The 20,165-nt window shown below is 38.0% G+C and overlaps 1 protein-coding gene across 5 annotated transcripts in view; it reads left to right on the forward strand.

Moving 5' to 3' along the window:
- RIC8B (RIC8 guanine nucleotide exchange factor B) overlaps positions 1-20,165 on the forward strand; it is a 120,992-nt gene that overhangs the window by 79,286 nt on the left and 21,541 nt on the right. For all 5 annotated transcript variants that reach the window (XR_014297421.1, XM_082665653.1, XM_082665655.1 and 2 more), the window contains one exon: positions 7,432-7,576. Coding sequence is in view for 4 of the 5 variants with exons in the window: in XM_082665653.1 (XP_082521779.1) it covers positions 7,432-7,576 (145 nt within the window). In the remaining variant the exon portion in view is untranslated. The remainder of the gene's footprint in view (positions 1-7,431; positions 7,577-20,165) is intronic.

Here is a 20,165-nt window from a genome sequence, read left to right on the forward strand (position 1 = left end):
CCAGGGCTGGAACCCGTGTCCCCTGCATTGGCAGGCGGATTCTTAACCACTGTGCCACCAGGGAAGCCCTGCAGATTCTTTTTTGATAAATATGTACTACAGTACTACACAATCCATAGTCAGTTGAGTCCACGGATGTGGAGCTGAAAATATGGAGGGCCAACTGTAAAGTTATAGGAGGATATTCAACTGCACGGAGGGCCATCACCCCTAACCCCTGTGTTGTTTAAGGGTCAACTGTAATTATCTTCAGCTGTTCTCATAGACTAGTTTATTTAACAGCTGCTCTTTTAAACAATTCAGTTATTTCATGACTATGAAAAAAGATATTACATCTTGACATTGACTGGAATAATGCCTTGCATATAGTAGTCTGCAAATACTGGCTGAATTAAATCGATTTTTCTGAGATCAGAAATTAGCTGTATTTAAAGTATGATCATATATACACACACATACATGTAAATCTAAACCACACATATGTATCCATTCATCAAAAAGTATTTATCAAAATATACATACATCAAAATCTTATCCATTGTTACCTCTAAGTGGTAGAATGACTGGTGACTTTTTTTAGTTCTCTGTATTGTATAATTTTTCTACAATGAGCATGCATTTCTTGTGTACATGTAAAATTTTTAAGAGGGGAAAAATGAAGTTTATTTCTTCCATAATTACATATCTAAATATATATTACATACCTAAATACATAAATTACATATCTAAATAATTTTACATATCTAAATACATAAATTATATATATAAATATAATCAATCACCTTACTAATGAGTTGGTGTTATAACAAGTATGGTATATACATTGATAAATGAATCTGTTAATTGTTTTTAATTTGAAATGGTTAGCTTTGTTCCCCCTGGGACCCAGTATTTGAGGTGTCATAGTCCTAACTTTGAGCCCCAAACCCATATTAGCAAAATTGTATCTTTTTCATTTGATCTTTAACAATTCTATATATATTCAACTTCTTTTCCTTCTAGTTTGATTTTAATAGTAAAAGTATTCTTCTGAAATAAAAGCTTGCTTATTCAACAAATACTTTTTGAGCTAGACCCTGGGAATACAAAGGTATACAAGATAAGCAAGGTCTCTGGCCTCCTATTATTTACTTTCTTTATCAAGGATTACAAACTCAGATGCCTACAAAGTGCCAGGCTGGTAATAAAGTAAGTCAAATGAACAGAACATAAGATGATAAATGAAAACTGACACTTAGCTAATTGTTGGGGAGATCGTGGGTTGGGAGTGGAGGAACAAGGGGAATGTGGGAGACTGGAAAAGGGACCTTGCTGCTCTTTAGCTCCAGCTGATTGTTACCATGAAGGAGCATGTGGCCAATGTTACCAAATCACCTAGATTTTTCAGGAGAGTTTTTAAATGCTGTCAACTAATTCTAATTTAAAACCTTCTGCCCCCCACCCGCCAAAAAATTTTATAGTCCATATTCAACTCATAAGTCATCAGATTTTAGAGTTTGGGTTGGGTTTGGAGGCAGATTATATCAAAATGAAATAAATTTAAGATAATTTATCAGAGTGACTGAACTTTCCTCTTAAAGATATTCAAAGCTGAGTTTGAAAGTTAAGGTACCATGACCAAGGCACAAAGTTCAGACCACTAAGTAGAGACAGCAAATAGCAATCAAATTGGGTTAGGAACACAGAGACAAGATTAAAAAGGAAAATTGAAATGGGGCAAGATACAAAGACCAAAATTTTATGGAAGACTTGGCACAGAAAAAGCCATCCAAGTGCCATCTGTGCCAGGCTAAACTACATCTCCAACTGATAGCAACCCACAGGTTAACTTGTGCTCATGCTACCGACTTGTTTTGTTGAGCGCTGACAAAACTAAATTCTTATTACCTGCCCTGCAAATTGTGTACTTTATAAGGGGTCCTAAAGACAAGCCTTACATAGTTTAATAAAAGAAAATAATTTGTAAAACAACCCCCTGCCTTTGTGGGGTATTCCCCTCCTCCCTAGCCCCCGCCTTTTAACACATTTATTAACTCCCAGTGTGTGCTAGGCATTGTGGTAGGGAAGGAGCTGAGTTGAAGAGATAAATAAGGCTTGAACTGTCTCAGCACATAGCCCCACACCGTTACACACTTACTTTTGTCTCATTTATTTCAGTCTCAGAGGAATAGGCGTCTCTTTAGCTTGGAGCTAAGCAGTCTCCCTCTCCTGATGATCTTTTCCCTTCCTGTCTTCTCAGAAGACTTGCTTCATCAGTTGTTACCCTCTGTTCTTTTGTTTGTTAACTCCCTATGTTTTCCTCAATCTATATACATCTTCATGTCACTGCCTTCACATGTTAGCATCTTGAAAGACTGATTTGTTCTTCTTTTCAGTATCTTCATTACCCACTCAGGCTTCAACTTGCTGCAAGTAAGGCTTTTCCACCATTCCCCACTCCCCAGATGCCACTGAAAATGCTTTCAGGAAGGTCACAAATTAACTACTTTTCAAAAGGAATGTGTATTTTTTAGTCTTTATTGTATAACATCTCTCATAACGATTGACACTATTGACCACTGTCATTTTTTCGGTGCTACAACACACTCTTAGATTTCCTTTGAGCTTACCTCTCTGTTCATTCTTTTCAGTCTGAGTTGCTAACGCGTATCTTTGTCCACATCGACTTGCCAGCATTCCATAAAGCTCTCTCTGGCCCCATCTTCACTTTGCATTGCTTCCTGAGCCGTCTCTTCCCCTCACTTGGCTTCTGCTTCACCCTGCTTTGGGGGGATTTCCAAATCTGTGTCTCTCTTAATAAACTACTAAAATAATCCTATCCTTCTGTTTCTGGTCAGGTTTTGTTCATTCTGTCTTACACAGGGCTAAGAAAAGGACTGTTCTAAAATACATGTATAATATTGTCATTCCCCCTTATAAAACTTGCAGTGACTCCCCGTCACCTACATGGTAAAATCTAAATTTCACCTCCATGGCCTACCTCTATAGTGTATCCGAAATCCACTCCCTACCCTGCACTTTCTGCTTAATCACACTAAATTCTTTACTCTTGCATGATTATACTGCACTGTTTCTTGGCATATCTCTGTAGCTTTGCAGATGCTGTTCCTTTTGCATGGAATGCCTCTCCCATCTTTGTTAGCATAGTGAGCTTTATGTATTCTTGAAGATCACCTTAAGCAACATCTGTGTGAAGATCATCTGAGGTAGAGTTCATCATTCTCTGCTTTGTACCATTGTTACTTATCTCTGTTAATACTTTTGACATTTGCTATGTTGTAACTTTTTGTTTATCAAACTTTTATTCTAGACATTGAGTTTCTTTAGGTCAGAAATCTTGTCTTCATCTTTGGATCCCCAGTGTTTCAACAAAGTACCTTACAGATAGTAGGTACCCCATAAATGTTTAATGGAAGGCCAAATATTTGTGTTGTCTATGAATTCAGTATGGTGAATACACTGTCTTGTGGACTTCTCCATACAAAGGAATAATTGTAGGATACTATGGTAAGCACCACATGAGAGGAATGTGCCAGGTACTGCAGCAACCTGAAGAGTGATTGGTTGGTGTGGAGAAAGTCAGAGAAAGTCTTTACCTAAGACAACAGAGGAGTGGGAAGCAGCGTTGGTATGTACAGAAAAGAGACTAGTACAGAAAAGAGACTAGTTCATTGTGAGGAACCCACAATGCACAGGAGTAATAGGAGATGAATTTGGGAAAGAAGGCAGGTGCGACAAAATGAAGATTCCTTTAGGCCCTGTTTTAGAACTTGAGCTTTAGCCTTTGGGGGAGATTTTAGAGGTTTTATCCAGGAAGGTGGTAACATCATATTTTTTGCTTTACAAAGGTATAACAGCAGGACTTTCCTGGCGGTCCAGTAGTTAAAATTCCGTGCTCCCAATGCAGGGAACACGGGTTCAATCCCTGGTTGGGGAACTAAGATCCCACATGCTTTGCAGCGTGGCCAAATAAAATAAAATTAAAAAAAAAAAGAATATCAAAGATATAACAGGCAGTTGTGTGGAACCAGGAATGGAGGGGGTGTGAGACTGGAAGTAGGAAGACTAGTTAGAGGAAGCTTCTAGTATAGGATTTCAAAGAGTCACAGCATTTAACTGAATGGAAAATGATTGTAAATCCTTCTCTGTGTAACAGAGAAGGGGGAATGGTTTCTGGGTAGAATCTGGCTCTGCCATTCTTTCTCCATAGTAAAAGAGCAAAACCCCTTTTTTTGGTTTTCATGGTAGAGTATGATAAAACCCACGTCTACATAAGCAATAATGCCATTACTACCGGCGCAGTTCTGACTTTGCAGTGTGCTGCTGTGGTTGCTTTCCTCTGTTCATAGTGCCTTCTAGCATCTTAATAAAATAATGGTGAAATATTTCTTGCAACTTTCTGACTGAATGCTGTTTTGTTCATTTCTGTGGCGGTTTCATCTAATTGCATGGATGAGTACTGTGACAAAGAACAAATATATTTGTGTTTCTTTTTTTTTAAGGACCACTCAGAAGATCTTTTGTTTGCCTAAGCAACTCATCTTAACATCCAAATTCAGTCCATTTTCCTCTTACTACCTTCACAATATCAAACAGGATGTTATACAGTATATATGAAAATAGACTAAAAAGTAACTAAAAACACTCCACCAAATAATATAAATCAGAACTTCACAAAGAAAATGCCTCTCACTGTGTGGATTTTGTAGTCCATTCGTCTCCTCTTCCCCAACCCCCATTTTTAAGTATTTTATCTCATTAGCAAATGTTCATTTGATTTTTAAACTATTGGCTATAGCCTTGTCTACTATTCTGGAAGCAAGGTATGTCTGAAACAGTCTTTGTAACCCAAGCTGTCACAGAGTTGACACAGAATGTTTGTTCCAGTGAATGAGCAGTAAGCACTATTTTCATAAAAGTGCTAGAGATTTTTACTATTGATTAGCTTCCAGGAGGATTTTCTGCATAAGAAAGCAGGTTATTTAGTGTTCTGTTGACTTCTTTTTAACCTATTTTGGCCTTTCATAAACTGTATTCTTAAGCTGTTTTAATGTCTGGCCACTGTAGGTGGTTATTTACATTTTGTGTCTTTCTTACTGTTATTTTTTAAGTATATTTATTTAAACCATTTATTTATATCATCTCAGTTTAGACTTTCACATTTTCAGTGAATATTTCTTTTCTGGAAGTGCTAAACATCATATTTGTTAAAAAAATAAACCTTATCCAAAAACTTAAGAGTATTATTGTCATGTGGGTTCAGATACATGATCCTTCAGCCTCAGTGACTTTGTATCTGACCATGTGGTTAAGGTCATGAATATTAAGAATATCTGTATATACTGGATATTCACTTCTCCTAATAACCCATCAAGAATCCATTAACTTATGTAAAATCACTCCGTCTTGTGGAGGCAAGAGGGAGCATATCAGATTTATTCAGAGTTTTCAGATTACACCACCATGATCCCTCATTACATTCTAATATGACTCTACCCAGCACCCATTGAGAATTATTACCAAAGAGACCATGGTTACCAGTAGATTTTAATGTAGAAAATAGTTAAAAGTGACTAGTGTAAAACTTTATTTAGTCTACGTATATTATTAATCTGTATTTCCTTTTGCACAAATTTCACTAGTTTGCTGTGTCCTTTGAAAGCAGGACTTCCTTTTATTTGCCCCCAAATTACCTATTTTCAGTGTCAAGGGAGGTACCCTTTTGTTCAAGTTTTTGAAAATTTAATGAACAACTCTATCCTGGACTATTCATCCTACATCCTATCCATGCCCTTCATGGTTTCATACTCATTATATATATCCCCTTTCCTTAACCACTTAGTTCCTTATCCACTGCCCCTTTCAGGTCCCCAAAGTCATTTTAATTGCCCTCTTCTGAATCTTCTCCAGCTTTATTTTTTCTTTTTTGAGGTAAGTTATATGAATTACAGTAGTATTTCAGATGTAGATTTCACTAACGCTTTATATGTGAATAAAATACGTAGTGTTATGTTTTGTTTCCTACAGTTGTCTTTAGAATGACATTTTATTGAAAGCCTTAAGTAAATTTTGCCATTTTTTATGTTTTGATTGAATAGTGTTCACCTTGAAACTGTACCTGAAGAAGAGAGTTTCTAAATAAAGCTGCTAAATATTCCTTAGTATTTTCCTTAAAGGTACTTAGAAATCAAAAAAATTCCTACAATTCAGGGTTCCCCTTACATTGATGAACTGATGACAAGTTGATACTTACACAGGACCTGCACCAAGTGCTTCACTGGGCTTTTTTTTTCTTGTTGTTAAGATAAGTCTAAAATGATCATTTTAGGGACTTCCCTGGTGGTCCAGTGGTAAAGAATCTGCCTTACAATGCAGGGGACGCTGGTTCGATCCCTGGTCAGGGAACCAAGATCCCACATGCTGCGGGGCAACTAAGCCCATGTGTCACAACTACTGAGCTCACGTGCCTCAACTAGAGCCTGCGTGCTGCAAAACTACAGAGCCCACACGCTCTGGAACCCATGTGCCACAACTACAGAGCCAACGCGCCATGGAGCCTGTGCGCCACAACTAGAGAAGAGAAAACCCACATGCCACAACTAGAGAGAAGCCCGCGCGCCGCAACAAAAGATCCTGCATGCCTCGATGAAGATCCCGCGTGCCGCAACTAAGACCCACGCAGCCAAAAATAAATAAATAAATCTTTAAAAAATAAAATAATCATTTTACATATTACTAGGGGAAAAAAACACATTTAGTTTGTACCAGATACTTTCCTAAGCACCTTGCATGTATTAACCAGTGAGGTAGATATTATTCTAATTGTCTGTATCTGAAAACTGGAGTAAAGAGCCTGCTAGTAAGTGATAGAGCCATTATTAAGGTCCAGCAATTCCTGGCCTGCCTTTCAGTGGGTATAATGTGCTTACATATTGTTGCTGACTTCTTTGAAAAAGGAGTAACTTAGCCTATCCTATTTGCTAATATCCTTAGGTTTTCTTATTTCTTATTCTCTTTCCCTCTAATTCCTATAAAAGGAATAAGAAAGATTTACATTATGTGCTATATTGGTAAAATGTCAGTCTGGCTTTCATTAACTTTCTAATCATCATTTTTCTGAAACTGAATAAAGAAATCAAATTTGTGATCAAAAACTTAAAACACCACCCTTCCCAATGGCCTGGCGGTCACAGAAGCCCCACTCCTGCCACAAACTATATTCAAAACAGCTTCATTTGAATTTCTGATACCTGAAAAAAGGTTTTTGGTCCTCAGAGCATGTAGGATCACTACTACCACACTTTGGAAACCCCTCAATTTTAAGATTTACTACCATGGCATATATCTCTAGCCTCCCTGTGTTGGTGAGTAGTTGGTGATGATAGTGAGGACTCAAGGATTCCTGTCTAAAAACCTATTCTGTTTTTGCAGTGGATAGCCTGCTGAAATACACTGGCTATGGGAATGCTGCAGGACTGTTGGCGGCCAGGGGCCTCTTGGCTGGAGGAAGAGGAGATAATTGGTACTCAGAGGACGAGGACACAGACACTGAAGAATACAAAAATGCAAAACCAAAGTATAGTATCATGTTTCTTTTCACCTAACTATGTCTGCCTTTCAATTGATTATTTGCCTTTCACTTCCTTTGGCTTTCATTTTCCAAGTATTTCTCTTCTTTTGTGGATTTGGAAGCTTTCTGTTTAATAGTTTTAGAGGCAGTTTCATAGCTAGTGCCTTAGAGGGTGACTTCAAGTGATTGAGGAAGGATAATATTGCAAGAAATGTTCTGCTGCATGTGCTCATTACCCTCTCCTAAGTATTAAGAGAGGTAGTGTTTTTAGATGTCTACCATCATATATTTAAAGGATATTGTTGCTTATTTTGTGCTCTCCTTTCCATAAGTTGAGATTTTATAAGGTATAACCAAGACCAAGTATTTAAGTTGGTTATTTGATACTTCAGTCTTTCTCAGAAATCTAAATGTAGGTTCCATACATTTTACACAAGTTCCTCTTGTGTAAAAGCCCTTATGAGTCAATAAAGTAAAGCAACAGGGCACATTACTAGCAAAAGGAAAGAAAACTGGCTCTATGGTAAATTTTAATCAAACACTTATGGAATCATCTTTTAACAGAGGCATTAGTACACTTGGGTAGGCAAACCAGAGACTCTATCAAGTTTTCCCTGAGTCAGTGCTTACAAGTCAAAGACACTAATCGTCTCTTATCCCGAAACAAACCACCTCTACTTTTCTACTCCCCATCCTTTTCATCCCCCTCTCAACTCCAATCCCAGGTAAATTTCTTAGTTTCCACTTATTAGGAGTTATTTGAGCTCAGTTTTCTGGTTTTCATTACTGAATATTAAAAGGGTGTGCCCTTCCCTATTGATGATGATATCGACATATGCTATTTTCTATCCACAGTCTTCTAGAGTGTGATGTGGAAAATGTAGTAGTTGATCAGGGATAGAAAAATCATTATCTGCAAAATTAGACCCTTTTTTTTAAAGTATAGATTGTGCTTTGTTGAGATGAAAATAATAGGTTGTCAGAAGGTAAAAGAAAAGATCATTCTCTAATCAGACAGGACTTATATGGCCTGTATTCTTAGCAAATCAGGTCTGAGTAGGTGGTGTTACTTGTGGCATCCCCAGGGCTATCAGCCTTAACAGGATCTAGGAGTGTGTCCTAGAAGAAAAAGACTTTGGAGGAAAAAAAGCTAGCAGTGGCTCTAAGCAGTAAGTTCTCAAGACTGCCACCATGTAGATGTTATAAGTTGGGCACCTCTATCAGGTATTTGAAGCTAAGATAGAAAAATAATACATTAATCTTTCCATAATTATAGAAGTCATCATTCTAAATTATTCTTGCTAGCTCTTGATTTTTCCATCCCATAAACTATATTTCCATATCAGTTTAATATTTTCTGCCTCTCCATTTGAGACATTAAAATACAGCATTTAAGGAGTCTCATATTTTTAAATGAAGGTAGAAATTACATTAGGCATTCATTGTGTCCCAGGGTATGTGAATACAGTCAACTAACATAGAAAACTCTTGAGTACTCATGAGTGGTTAATATCATTGCATCTCAATGTGTGTTGTTGATTTTATTTGGTAAATGACTTCTAAAATGGTATTGGTCATATATCTGGCAAACACAAGAATGCTACTATAATAAGAAAAACCTCAGAAAAAATACAAGAACACACTGGGTCTCTCCCAATAGTACGGGAAATAGAAATACATTACATTATGGAAGTGATACTAGATTTCAGGAAAGCACTGTTTGTTTAAATCAAGGACCATGATGTTTGATATTATTATTGTTTTGGCTTTCTGTCAGAAAGATTCTGTACTTAGGCTTATTACATCCCTGGTTGGAATCTTCTTCAGCCTTTGGACCTGGCCTATATCATTAATAGGAATGGTGCGTTAGTGTGGCCAGAATAGTCACCATTGTGAGATCTTGTTGTGTTTCTTAAACATTGCTCATTGTAAGTATAAATATGTTTTTCTCACATAGCATCACATCTTCCCTCTTTAGATAGATTTGCATCTGCTTTTTTCTTACATCTTCCCTCTTTCAGGTGCAGCAGTGTAGTGGGATGTTTCATTTGTTAATTTAAAATACTTATTAAAATGGTCCCCATGGAAGGGGTGGTGAAAAAGTACTTTGCAAGCAAGACAATCCTTTGTGTTCTGGGCAGTGATCCACAAGCTCAAGGAAAGGAAACTTCTTACCAATCTAGTCAAGTTTATAAAGTCAGCATTTGAAAGGATGACTTAGTCCCCTACCCCCTTATTACTCTTCACCAGTCAGTGTTCTCAGGATCACAGTCTGCTTCTCTTATGATGCATTTATTCACAAACAGTGCTAGCATTGGCAGAAGCAGAGAAATTACCCGTCATCCAGTTGACCCTCGTCCCATTGTCAAAAATGTAAGTGGATTCCGATTAATGCACCAAGGTAACCTATAATCCTTTAGTGGAATCTGAAACTAAGAATTGTATGGAGCTTACATTCAGGCTATGAAAGACAGTTAATATCACAACAGCCCTTTTTGTGTCAAAATAAATGTATTTAACGGACTGGAAATGGCTTTCTGCAATTAACACACTTAGACAAAATACACTCATAGAATCAAGTACATGCCACACAGGTTTTTGGTGTATGTCTAGCCATGTTTGTAAAAAGTTTTCAGATAAGCTTTGGTCCTGTATCAAAAAGAAACCAAATTTCTAAATTCTGGCTTTATACCCATTTCTTTTATGCCTCTGAGCATGGAGGCCCCTTGACTGAATAGGTGGTATAACATAACTGATTACCGTGGTTTGTACATCATTCCAAACATCAGTTGAAAAATGTGTACGTAATGACATTTGGCTCATTTTAGACCAGTTGCTTTCAGGCTAGGTGTGGTATATAGGAGCCTGTGGGTCCAAAAAGGTGTATTTAAAGGGCCACTGTATGGAGGGGAGAAGGACGGAATGGCCAAAGTGGGCAGAACTCTAGGATGTCCCATTGTATTCTTAATACCCCACACTAGTTCGTAAACACACCCAGCAGATTAAAATTATTCTACTAAGCAACTCAGGGGTGTTTCCTTCTTGACCATATATCTCTCAGCAGTAGCTGTGGCAGCAGCTGTACAGTTTCTTCAGCACAAAAGATTTTATTTTCTTTTGTCAAAATTTTGTTATGCTGCTTTAAGTCAAGTCCCATTATAATTGTGTCCATATGTTGGGGCTATACAGATGAAGAGATAGCTTTGTTTTTAATATTTCTTGAAGTAGATGAATCAGAAACAGGACTTGAAGATTTTTCTTTTTGCCTAGTTTAGACTGTGATGGTATACTCATGTATAATAGGATGTAACTAGCCTTTCTAGGAACTGAAATTTATTTACTGTAGGCAATCATGAAACAAAATCTAAATTCAGATCTCTAAAGACCGGAATCAAAAATAAAATTTTGCCACTTCTGCCATGGTTAACCAACCTTTGTGATGTTTGCAATCACACCAGTTTTGCACTTTCAAAATTGAGTTCTCTAATTGTTCTTTTGTATTTTAATTTGGGTAAATGGCCAGAAAAAGGTGTGTTACCTGAACCTACAATATTGAGCTTTGCTTCAGGTTTCATTTCCTACAGATTCACAACCATAGTTTTCTATATCCTTTATATCAAGGATATCACTCTTAATCCAACAGCCCAAGGTAGGAAACATTATAAAGCACTATAATTTAAAAAGGTATTTTGGAGCTTTTTTAATTGCCTAGGTGCAACTTGGTGTATCTATATGTATTCAGTATGTCTATTTATATGGATGATACATGGTACTTAATAGTTGATAAATAAGTGAAAGAATTACACCACATTACCCTATTTCTTTACATTGCTAATAGAATGCAAAAACTTGGATTAAGATGTTGTTTCATAATTTACCCTACTCTTTTAATGTGGAATCAGTTTTATATTTATATAGTAATTCTCAAATTACTTGAGACATTTTCACCTCAGTCACCATTATTAACTGGTGTCTCTTCAGAATACCTTGTATCTGAATTAACCATAGCAAACTCCACGAAACACCTAGTGTTGCGTGGCTTCTTTAGCACATGCAGCTCCATAGTGGCGATTTAACTTAATAGACTAACTCACTGGATCCAAGGCCTTCTGGCTGGCTTACTTACCAAGTAGCTCACTTATGCTAATAATAGCTGGTATTTATTATCTAATATGTGTCAGGTACTGTTCTAAGAACTTTCCTGATATTATCTCATTTAATCTTTACAGCAAACCTTTGGGCTAGGGTTATCCCCATCTTACAGATGAGGAAACTAAAGCTCAGTGGTTTCCAGAACTTGTCTAGGGCACACAGTTCATGAGTGGTCAGGTGGCCTAACTCCAGAGCTGGTGTTTTTTGAGATTTTTGTTGTTGTTTTTGAGGTAGACAAAGCAGGTTTTACTGTGCTTTTCACTTTGCCTTCTTATGTTGGGGGTAAAATATACATAAAATTTACCATTTTAAGCATACATATCTGTGGCATTATATACATTAATGTGCAACCATCACCACCATCCATCTCCAGAACTTTTCATCTTCCCCAACTGAAACTCTGTATCCATTCCCTCTCCCCACAACCCCTGGTAACTACCATTCTACTTTCTTTCTCTATGAATGTGACTAGGAACCTCATATAAGTGGAATCTAAGAACCTCATATAAGAGAAATCATATACTTGTCCTTCTATGACTGAGTTCACTTGGAATGTCTTTAAGACTCATCCATATTGTAGCATGTGTCAAAATTTCCTTCCTTTTTCAGGCTGAATAACATTCTATTTAATGTATTTACCACATTTTGTTTATCCATTCTTCCATCAGTGGACACCTGTGTTGTTTCCACCTTTTGGCTGTTGTGAATAATGCTGCTATGAACACGAGTGTACAACTATCTGTCCCTGCTTCAGGAGTCCCTGCTTTAACTTCTTTTGGGTATATAGCCAGAAGTGGAATTGCTGGATCATGTGGTAGTTCTATGTTTAATTTTTTGAGGAACTGCCATACCATTTTACATTCCCACCAGCAATGCACAAGGGTTCCAGTTTTTCTGCATCCTCTCCGATACTTATTATTTTTCTGGCTTTTTTTTTTTTTAATCTAATAGCCATCCTAACAGGTGTGAAGTCAAAGCTTGTGTTTTAACTGCTACCATATTCTTCAAAGCCAATCAAAGGGAGAGATGATTTGCCTCTCCCATAATTTCCCTGTTCTTAGAGCATCTATTATCTTTCTTTGATATAACCAAAATAGAAAATGAGAAAATGTTTTTTTATAAACCCTGATATCCCTGAAAGCTAAAAGTTCTATTCAGTTCATTCTAGTTCACAAAAATCTGTTAGGTAATTCTGGCTCTGCCTTCATAATACATTCAGAATCTAATCACCCCTTACTGCCATCACTGCTACCTACTCCAGTCCAAGCTAAACTTTTCTCTCCCTCCAGGATCATTTTAAATAGCTTCCTAACTGGTCTTGTTGCTTCTATCCTTGTCACTCTTCAGTCTGTTCTCAACTCAGTAGCCAACGCGATCCTTATAAAATGTAAGTCAGACGTCACTGCTCAAAAACTCTACAATGGCTAAACACCAAAAGTCCCTGTAGTGATGTACAGGCACCCTTTCTCACTGTACTGTCACCACACTGGGCTTTTCACTGTTTGTCACGCTCCAGACACACTCTTGCCTGAGGCTCTGCATCACTGACTGCTCCTTCTGCCTGGAATGCCTATTCTCCAGATAGCTGCATGTCTTATTCCCTCACCTCCTTCATGTCTTTACTCAATTATCATCTTCCTAGTAAAGTCTGTCCTGTCCCCATATTAAAAATTGCCACACTCCTACCTTTACCCCTCCATCTTGCACTTCCTCTTTTTCCTTCATAGCACTTTTTACCTTCTAACATACCATATAATTTACTTATTCATTTAGTCTTTTTTCCCCACTGGAAGATAGACTCCATGAGAGAAATTTTTATATTCATTGAGAGGGCCCCAAAATAGTGCCTCACATACTATAGGCACTCAGTAAATTTTTGTTGAATAAATTAATTTTTTTGAGTTGTTGAATAAATTTAAGTTGGTCAGCCCCTTCTCAACATTAGGATACCAAGACAGTTGAGGTCCCTGCCCTCATCAAGCTTCACATCTAGTTGGGGAGTGGGGCCAGGGAATGGAATTCAAGAAAACAGGATATGGTAAATTTCCACTCTGCTCTTTTGTTTTTGTGGAGTGGCAGATATTATGGAGAGTTTTTCCTGGAAAGACGTTTCTAATTTCATGTGCATATAACGTCTCCTTTCCCACCCCACCTGCCCCCTTCTTCCATGATCTGGCACACAAATGCCTTTTCCTAAAAACCCTGATCCCTTTCCTAGAGGTTACAAATTGTCAGTCCATAGGCTACATTTAGCCCACAAGTAGGTTTTGCTTCACTTGCCTGATGTTGTGTTGGTTATTTGGTTTTATGTTTTTAATTTTTGTTTTATATAGGGCTTCTTAAAATAATTTAGAATTCAGATATTTCAGATGAAGATCTGAATTTCTAACTTCTTTTGAAAAAGTGGAAGTTCTGATAACATTAAGCCTGCATTCTCACATGGTAACTGACTGATGGAGTTGAGTGACTGTGACCCCTATCATACCAGGCATAAGCTCCTTTGATTTGATACTGTATCTTTTTTCCTTTTTGAATTTTATTTTTTTATACAGCTGGTTCTTATTAGTTATCCATCTTATACATTATTAGTGTATATATGTCAATCCCAATCTCCCAATTCATCACACCACCACCACCACCCGCCACTTTCCCGCCTTGGTGTCCATACGTTTGTTCTCTACATCTGTGTCTCAGTTTCTTCCCTGCAAACCAGTTCATCTGTACCATTTTTCTAGATTCCTATATGCGTTAATATACGATATTTGTTTTTCTCTTTCTGACTTACTTCACTGTGTATGACAGTCTCTAGATTCATCCACATCTCTACAAATGACCCAATTTCATTCCCTTTTATGGCTGAGTCATATTCCATTGTATAAATGTTCTTTATCCACATCTTCTTTATCCATTCATCTGTCAATGGGCATTTAGATTGCTTCCCTGACCTGGCTATTGTAAATAGTGAACATTGGGGTGCAGGTGTCTTTTTGATTTACGGTTTTCTCAGATATAGGCCCAGTAGTGGGATTGCTGGGCTGTATAGTAGTTCTATTTTTATTTTCTTAAGGAACCTCCATACTGTTCTCCATAGTGGCTGTGTCAATTTACATTCCCCCCAACAGTGCAAGAGGGTTCCCTTTTCTCCACACCCTGTCCAGCATTTGTCATTTGTAGATTGTCTGATGATGCCCATTCTAACTGGTGTGAGGTGATACCTCATTGTAGTTTTGATTTGCATTTCTCTAATAATTAGTGATGTTGAGCAGCTTTTCATGTGCCTCTTGGCCATCTGTATGTCTTTTTTGGAGAAATGTCTGTTTACGTCTTCTGTCCATTTTTGGATTGGGTTTTGTTTTTTTGGTATTGAGCTGCATGAGCTGTTTATATATTTTGGAGATTAATCCTGTGTCCGTTGATTCATTTGCAAATATTTCCTCCCATTCTGAGGGTTGTCTTTTGGTCTTGTTTGTAGTTTTCTTTGCTGTACAAAAGCTTTTAAGTTTCATGAGGTCCCATTCGTTTATTTTTGTTTTTATTTCCATTACACTAGGAGGTGGATCAAAAAAGATCTTGCTGTGATTTATGTCAAAGAGTGTTCTTGCTCTGTTTTCCTCTAAGAGTTTTATAGTGTCTGGTCTTACATTTAGGTCTCTAATCCATTTTGAGTTTATTTTTGTGTATGGTGTTAGGTAGGGAGTGTTCTAATTTCATTCTTTTACATGTAGCTGTCCAGTTTTCCCAGCACCACTTATTGAAGAGACTGTCCTTTCTCCATTGTGTATCCTTGCCTCCTTTGTCATAGATTAGTTGACCACAGGTACGTGGGTTTATCTCTGGGCTTTCTATCCTGTTCCGTTGATCTATATCTCTGTTTTTGTGCCAGTACCATATCATCTGATTACTGTGGCTTTGTAGTATTGTCTGAAGTCAGGGAGACTGATTCCTCCAGCTCTGTTTTTTTCCCTCAAGACTACTTTGGCTATTCGGTGTCTTTTGTGTCTCCATACAAATTTTAAGATTTTTTGTTCTAGTTCTATAAAAAATGCTATTGGTAATTTGATAGGGATTGCATTGAATCTGTAGATTGCTTTGGGTAGTATAGTCATTTTCACAATATTGATTCTTCCAAACCAAGAACATGGTATATCTCTTCATCTGTTTCTATCATCTTTAATTTCTTTCATCAGTGTCTTATACTTTTCTGCATAAAGGCCTTTTGTCTCCCTAGGTAGGTTTATTCCTAGGTATTTTATTCTTTTTGTTGCAGTGGTAAATGGGAGTGTTTTCTTAATTTCCCTTTCAGATTTTTCATCACTACTGCATAGGAATGCAAGAGATTTCTGTGTATTAATTTGTATCATGCTACTTTACCAAATTCATTGATTAGCTCTAGTAGTTTTCTGCTGGCATCTTTAGGATTCTCCATGTATAGTATCATGTCATCTGCAAACAGTGACGGTTTCACGTCTTCTTTTCCAATTTTTATTCATTTCTTTTTCTACTCTGATTGCCATGGCTAGGACTTCCAAAACTATGTTGAATAATAGTGGTGAGAGTGGACATCCTTGTCTTGTTCCTGATCTTAGAGGAAATGCTTTCAGGTTTTCACCATTGAGAATGATGTTTGCTGTGGGTTTATTGTATATGACCTTTATTATGTTGTGGTAGGTTCCCTCTGTGCCCAGTTTCTGGAGAGTTTTTATCATAAATCGGTGTTGAATTTTGTCAAAAGCTTTGTCTGCATCTATTGAGATGATCATATGGTTTTTATTCTTCAGTTTGTTAATATGGTATATCACATTGATTGTTTTGCGTATATTGAAGAATCCTTGCATCCCTAGGATAAATCCCACTTGATCATGGTGTATGGTCCTTTTAATGTGCTGTTGCATTCTGTTTGCTAGTATTTTGTTGAGGATTTCTGCATCTATATTCATCAGTGATATTGGCCTGTAATTTTCTTTTTTTGTAGTATCTTTGTCTGGTTTCGGTATCAGGGTGATGGTGGCCTCATAGAATGAGTTTGGGAGTGTTCCTTCCTCTGCCATTGTTTGGAAGAGTTTGAGAAGGATAGGTGTTAGCTATTCTCTAAATGTTTGATAGAATTCACCTGTGAAGCCATGTGTTCCTGGACTTTTGTTTGTTGGAAGATTTTTAATCACAGTTTCAATTTCATTACTTGTGATTGGTCTGTTCATATTTCGTATTTCTTTCTGGTTCAGTCTTAGAAGGTTATACCTTTCTAAGAATTTGTCCATTTCTTCCAGGTCGTCCATTTTACTGGCATAGAGTTGCTTGTAATAGTCTCTTAGGGTGATTTGTATTTCTGCGGTGTCTGTTGTAACTTCTCCTTTTTCATTTCTAATTATACATATATATATTTTTTTGTTTGTTTTGTTTTTTGCGGTACGCGGGCTTCTCACTGTTGTGGCCTCTCCCGTTGCAGAGCACAGGCTCCGGATGCGCAGGCTCAGCAGCCATGGCTCACGGGCCCAGCCGCTCCACGGCATGTGGGATCTTCCCAGACCAGGGCACGAACCTGTGTCCCCTGCATCAGCAGGCGGACTCTCAACCACTGCGCCACCAGGGAAGCACTCTAATTATATTGATTTGAGTCCTCTCCCTCTTTTTCTTGATGAGTCTGGCTAATGGTTTATCAATTTTGTTTATCTTCTCAAAGAACCAGCTTTTAGTTTTATGGATCTTTGCTATTGTTTTCTTTGTTTCATTTATTTCTGCTCTGATCTTTATGATTGCTTTCCTTCTACTAACTTTGGGTTTTGTTTTTTCTTTTTTCTCTAGTTCTTTTATGTGTAAGATTAGATTGTTTATTTGAGATGTTTGTTGTTTCTTGAGGTAGGATTGTATTGCTATAAACTTCCATCTTAGAACTGCTTTTGCTGCGTCCCATAGGTTTTGGATCGTCGTGTTTTCATTGTCATTTGTCTCTAGGTATTTTCTGATTTCCTCTTTGATTTCTTCAGTGATCTCTTGGTTATTTAGTAACGTATTGTTTAGCCTCCATGTGTTTGTGTTTTTTACGTTTTTTCCCCTGTAATTGATGTCTAATCTCATAGCGTTGTGGTCAGAAAAGATGCTTGATATGATTTCAATTTTCTTAAGTTTACTGAGGCTTGATTTGTGAAGCAAGATGTGATCTATCCTGGAGAATGTCCCATGAGCACTTGAGAAGAAAGTGTAATCTGCTGTTTTTGGATGGAATGTCGTATAAATGTCAATTAAATCTATCTGGTCTATTGTGTCATTTAAAGCTTCTGTTTCCTTATTTATGTTCTGTTTGGATGATCTGTCCATTGGTGTTAGTGAGGTGTCAAAGTACCCCACTATTATTGTGTTACTGTCGATTTCCTCTTTTATAGCTGTTAGCAGTTGCCTTATGTATTGAGGTGCTCCTATGTTGGGTGCATATATATTTATAATTGTTATATCTTGTTTTTGGATTGATCCTTTGATCATTATGTAGTGTCCTTTTTCTTGTCTCTTGTAACATTCTTTATTTTAAAGTTTATTTTATCTGACATGAGTATCGCTACTCCAGCTTTCTTTTGATTTCCATTTGCATGGAATATCTTTTTCCATCCCCTCACTTTCAGTCTGTATGTGTCCCTAGGTCTGAAGTGGGTCTCTTGTAGACAGCATATATATGGGTCTTGTTTTTGTATCCATTCAGCAAGCCTGTGTCTTTTGGTTGGAGCATTTAATCCATTCACATTTAAGGTAATTATCAATATGTATGTTCCTGTTGCCATTTTCTTAATTGTTTTGGGTTTTTTGTTTTTTTTTTTTTTTTTTTGCGGAACGCAGGCCTCTCACTGTTGTGGCCTCTCCCGTTGTGGAGCACAGGCTCCAGACGCGCAGGCTCAGCGGCCATGGCTCACGGGCCCAGCCGCTCCGCGGCATGCGGGATCCTCCCGGACCGGGGCACGAACCCGTGTCCCCTGCATTGGCAGGCGGACTCTCAACCACTGCGCCACCAGGGAAGCCCCGGGTTTGTTTTTGTAGGTCCTTTTCTTCTCTTGTGTTTCCCACTTAGAGAAGTTCCTTTAGCGTTTGTTGTAGAGCTGGTTTGGTGGTGCTGAATTCTCTTAGCTTTTGCTTGTGTGAAAATCTGTTGACTTCACCATCAAATCTGAATGAGATCCTTGCTGGGTAGAGTAATCTTGGGTGTAATTTCTTCCCTTTCATCACTTTAAATATGTCATGCCACTCCCTTCTGGCTTGTAGAGTTTCTGCTGAGAAATCAGCTGTTAACCTTATGGGAGTTCCCTTGTATGTTATTTGTCGTTTTTCCCTTGCTTCTTTCAAGAATTTTTCTTTGTCTTTAATTTTTGCCAATTTGATTACTATGTGTCTCGGTGTGTTTCTCCTTGGGTTTATTCTGCCTGGGGCTCTCTGGGCTTCCTGGACTTGGGTGGCTATTTCCTTTCCCATGTTAGGGAAGTTTTCGACTATAATCTGTTCAAATATTTTCTCGGGTCCTTTCTCTGTCTTTTCTCCTTCTGGGACCCCTATAATGCAAATGTTGTTACATTTAATGTTGTCCCAGAGGTCTCTTAGGCTGTCTTCATTTCTTTTCATTCTTTTTTCTTTATTCTGTTCCGCAACAGTGAATTCCACCATTCTTTCTTCCAGCTCACTTATCCGTTCTTCCGCCTCAGTTATTGTGCCATTGATTCCTTCTAGTGTAGTTTTCATTTCAGTTACTGTATTGTTCATCTCTGTTTGTTTGTTCTTTAATTCTTCTAGGTCTTTGTTAAACATTTCTTGTATCTTCTCAATCTTTGCCTCCATTGTTTTTCCGAGGTCCTGGATCATCTTCACTATCATTATTCTGAATTCTTTTTCTGGAAGGTTGCCTATTTACACTTCATTTAGTTGTTTTTCTGGGGTTTTCTCTTGTTCCTTCATCTGGTACTTAGCCCTCTGCCTTTTTATCTTGTCTTTCTGTGAATGTGGTTTTTGTTCCACAGGCTGCAGGATTGTAGTTCTTCTTGCTTCTGCCTGCCCTCTGGTGGATGAGGCTATTCTAAGAGGCTTGTGCAGGTTTCCTTATGGGAGGGACTGGTAGTGGGTAGAGCTGGATGTTGCTCTGGTGGGCAGAGCTCAGCAAAACTTTAATCCACTTGACTGCTGATGGGTGGGGCTGGGTTCCCTCCCTGTTGGTTGTTTGGCCTGACATGACCCAACACTGGAGTCTAGCTGGGCTCTCTGGTGGGGCTAATGGCAGACTGTGGGAGGGCTCACGCCAAGGAGTAATTCCCAGAACTTCTGCTGCCAGTGTCCTTGTCCTCACAATGAGACACAGCCACCCCCGCCTCTGCAGGAGACCCTCCAACACTAGCAGGTAGGTCTGGTTCAGTCTCCTCTGGGGTCACTGCTCCTTCTCCTGGGTCCCAATGCGCACACTACTTTGTGTGTGCCC

The sequence above is a fragment of the Grampus griseus genome, assembly GCF_964374135.1.
Source record: "Grampus griseus genome assembly, chromosome: 11".
Taxonomy (NCBI): Eukaryota; Metazoa; Chordata; class Mammalia; order Artiodactyla; family Delphinidae; genus Grampus; species Grampus griseus.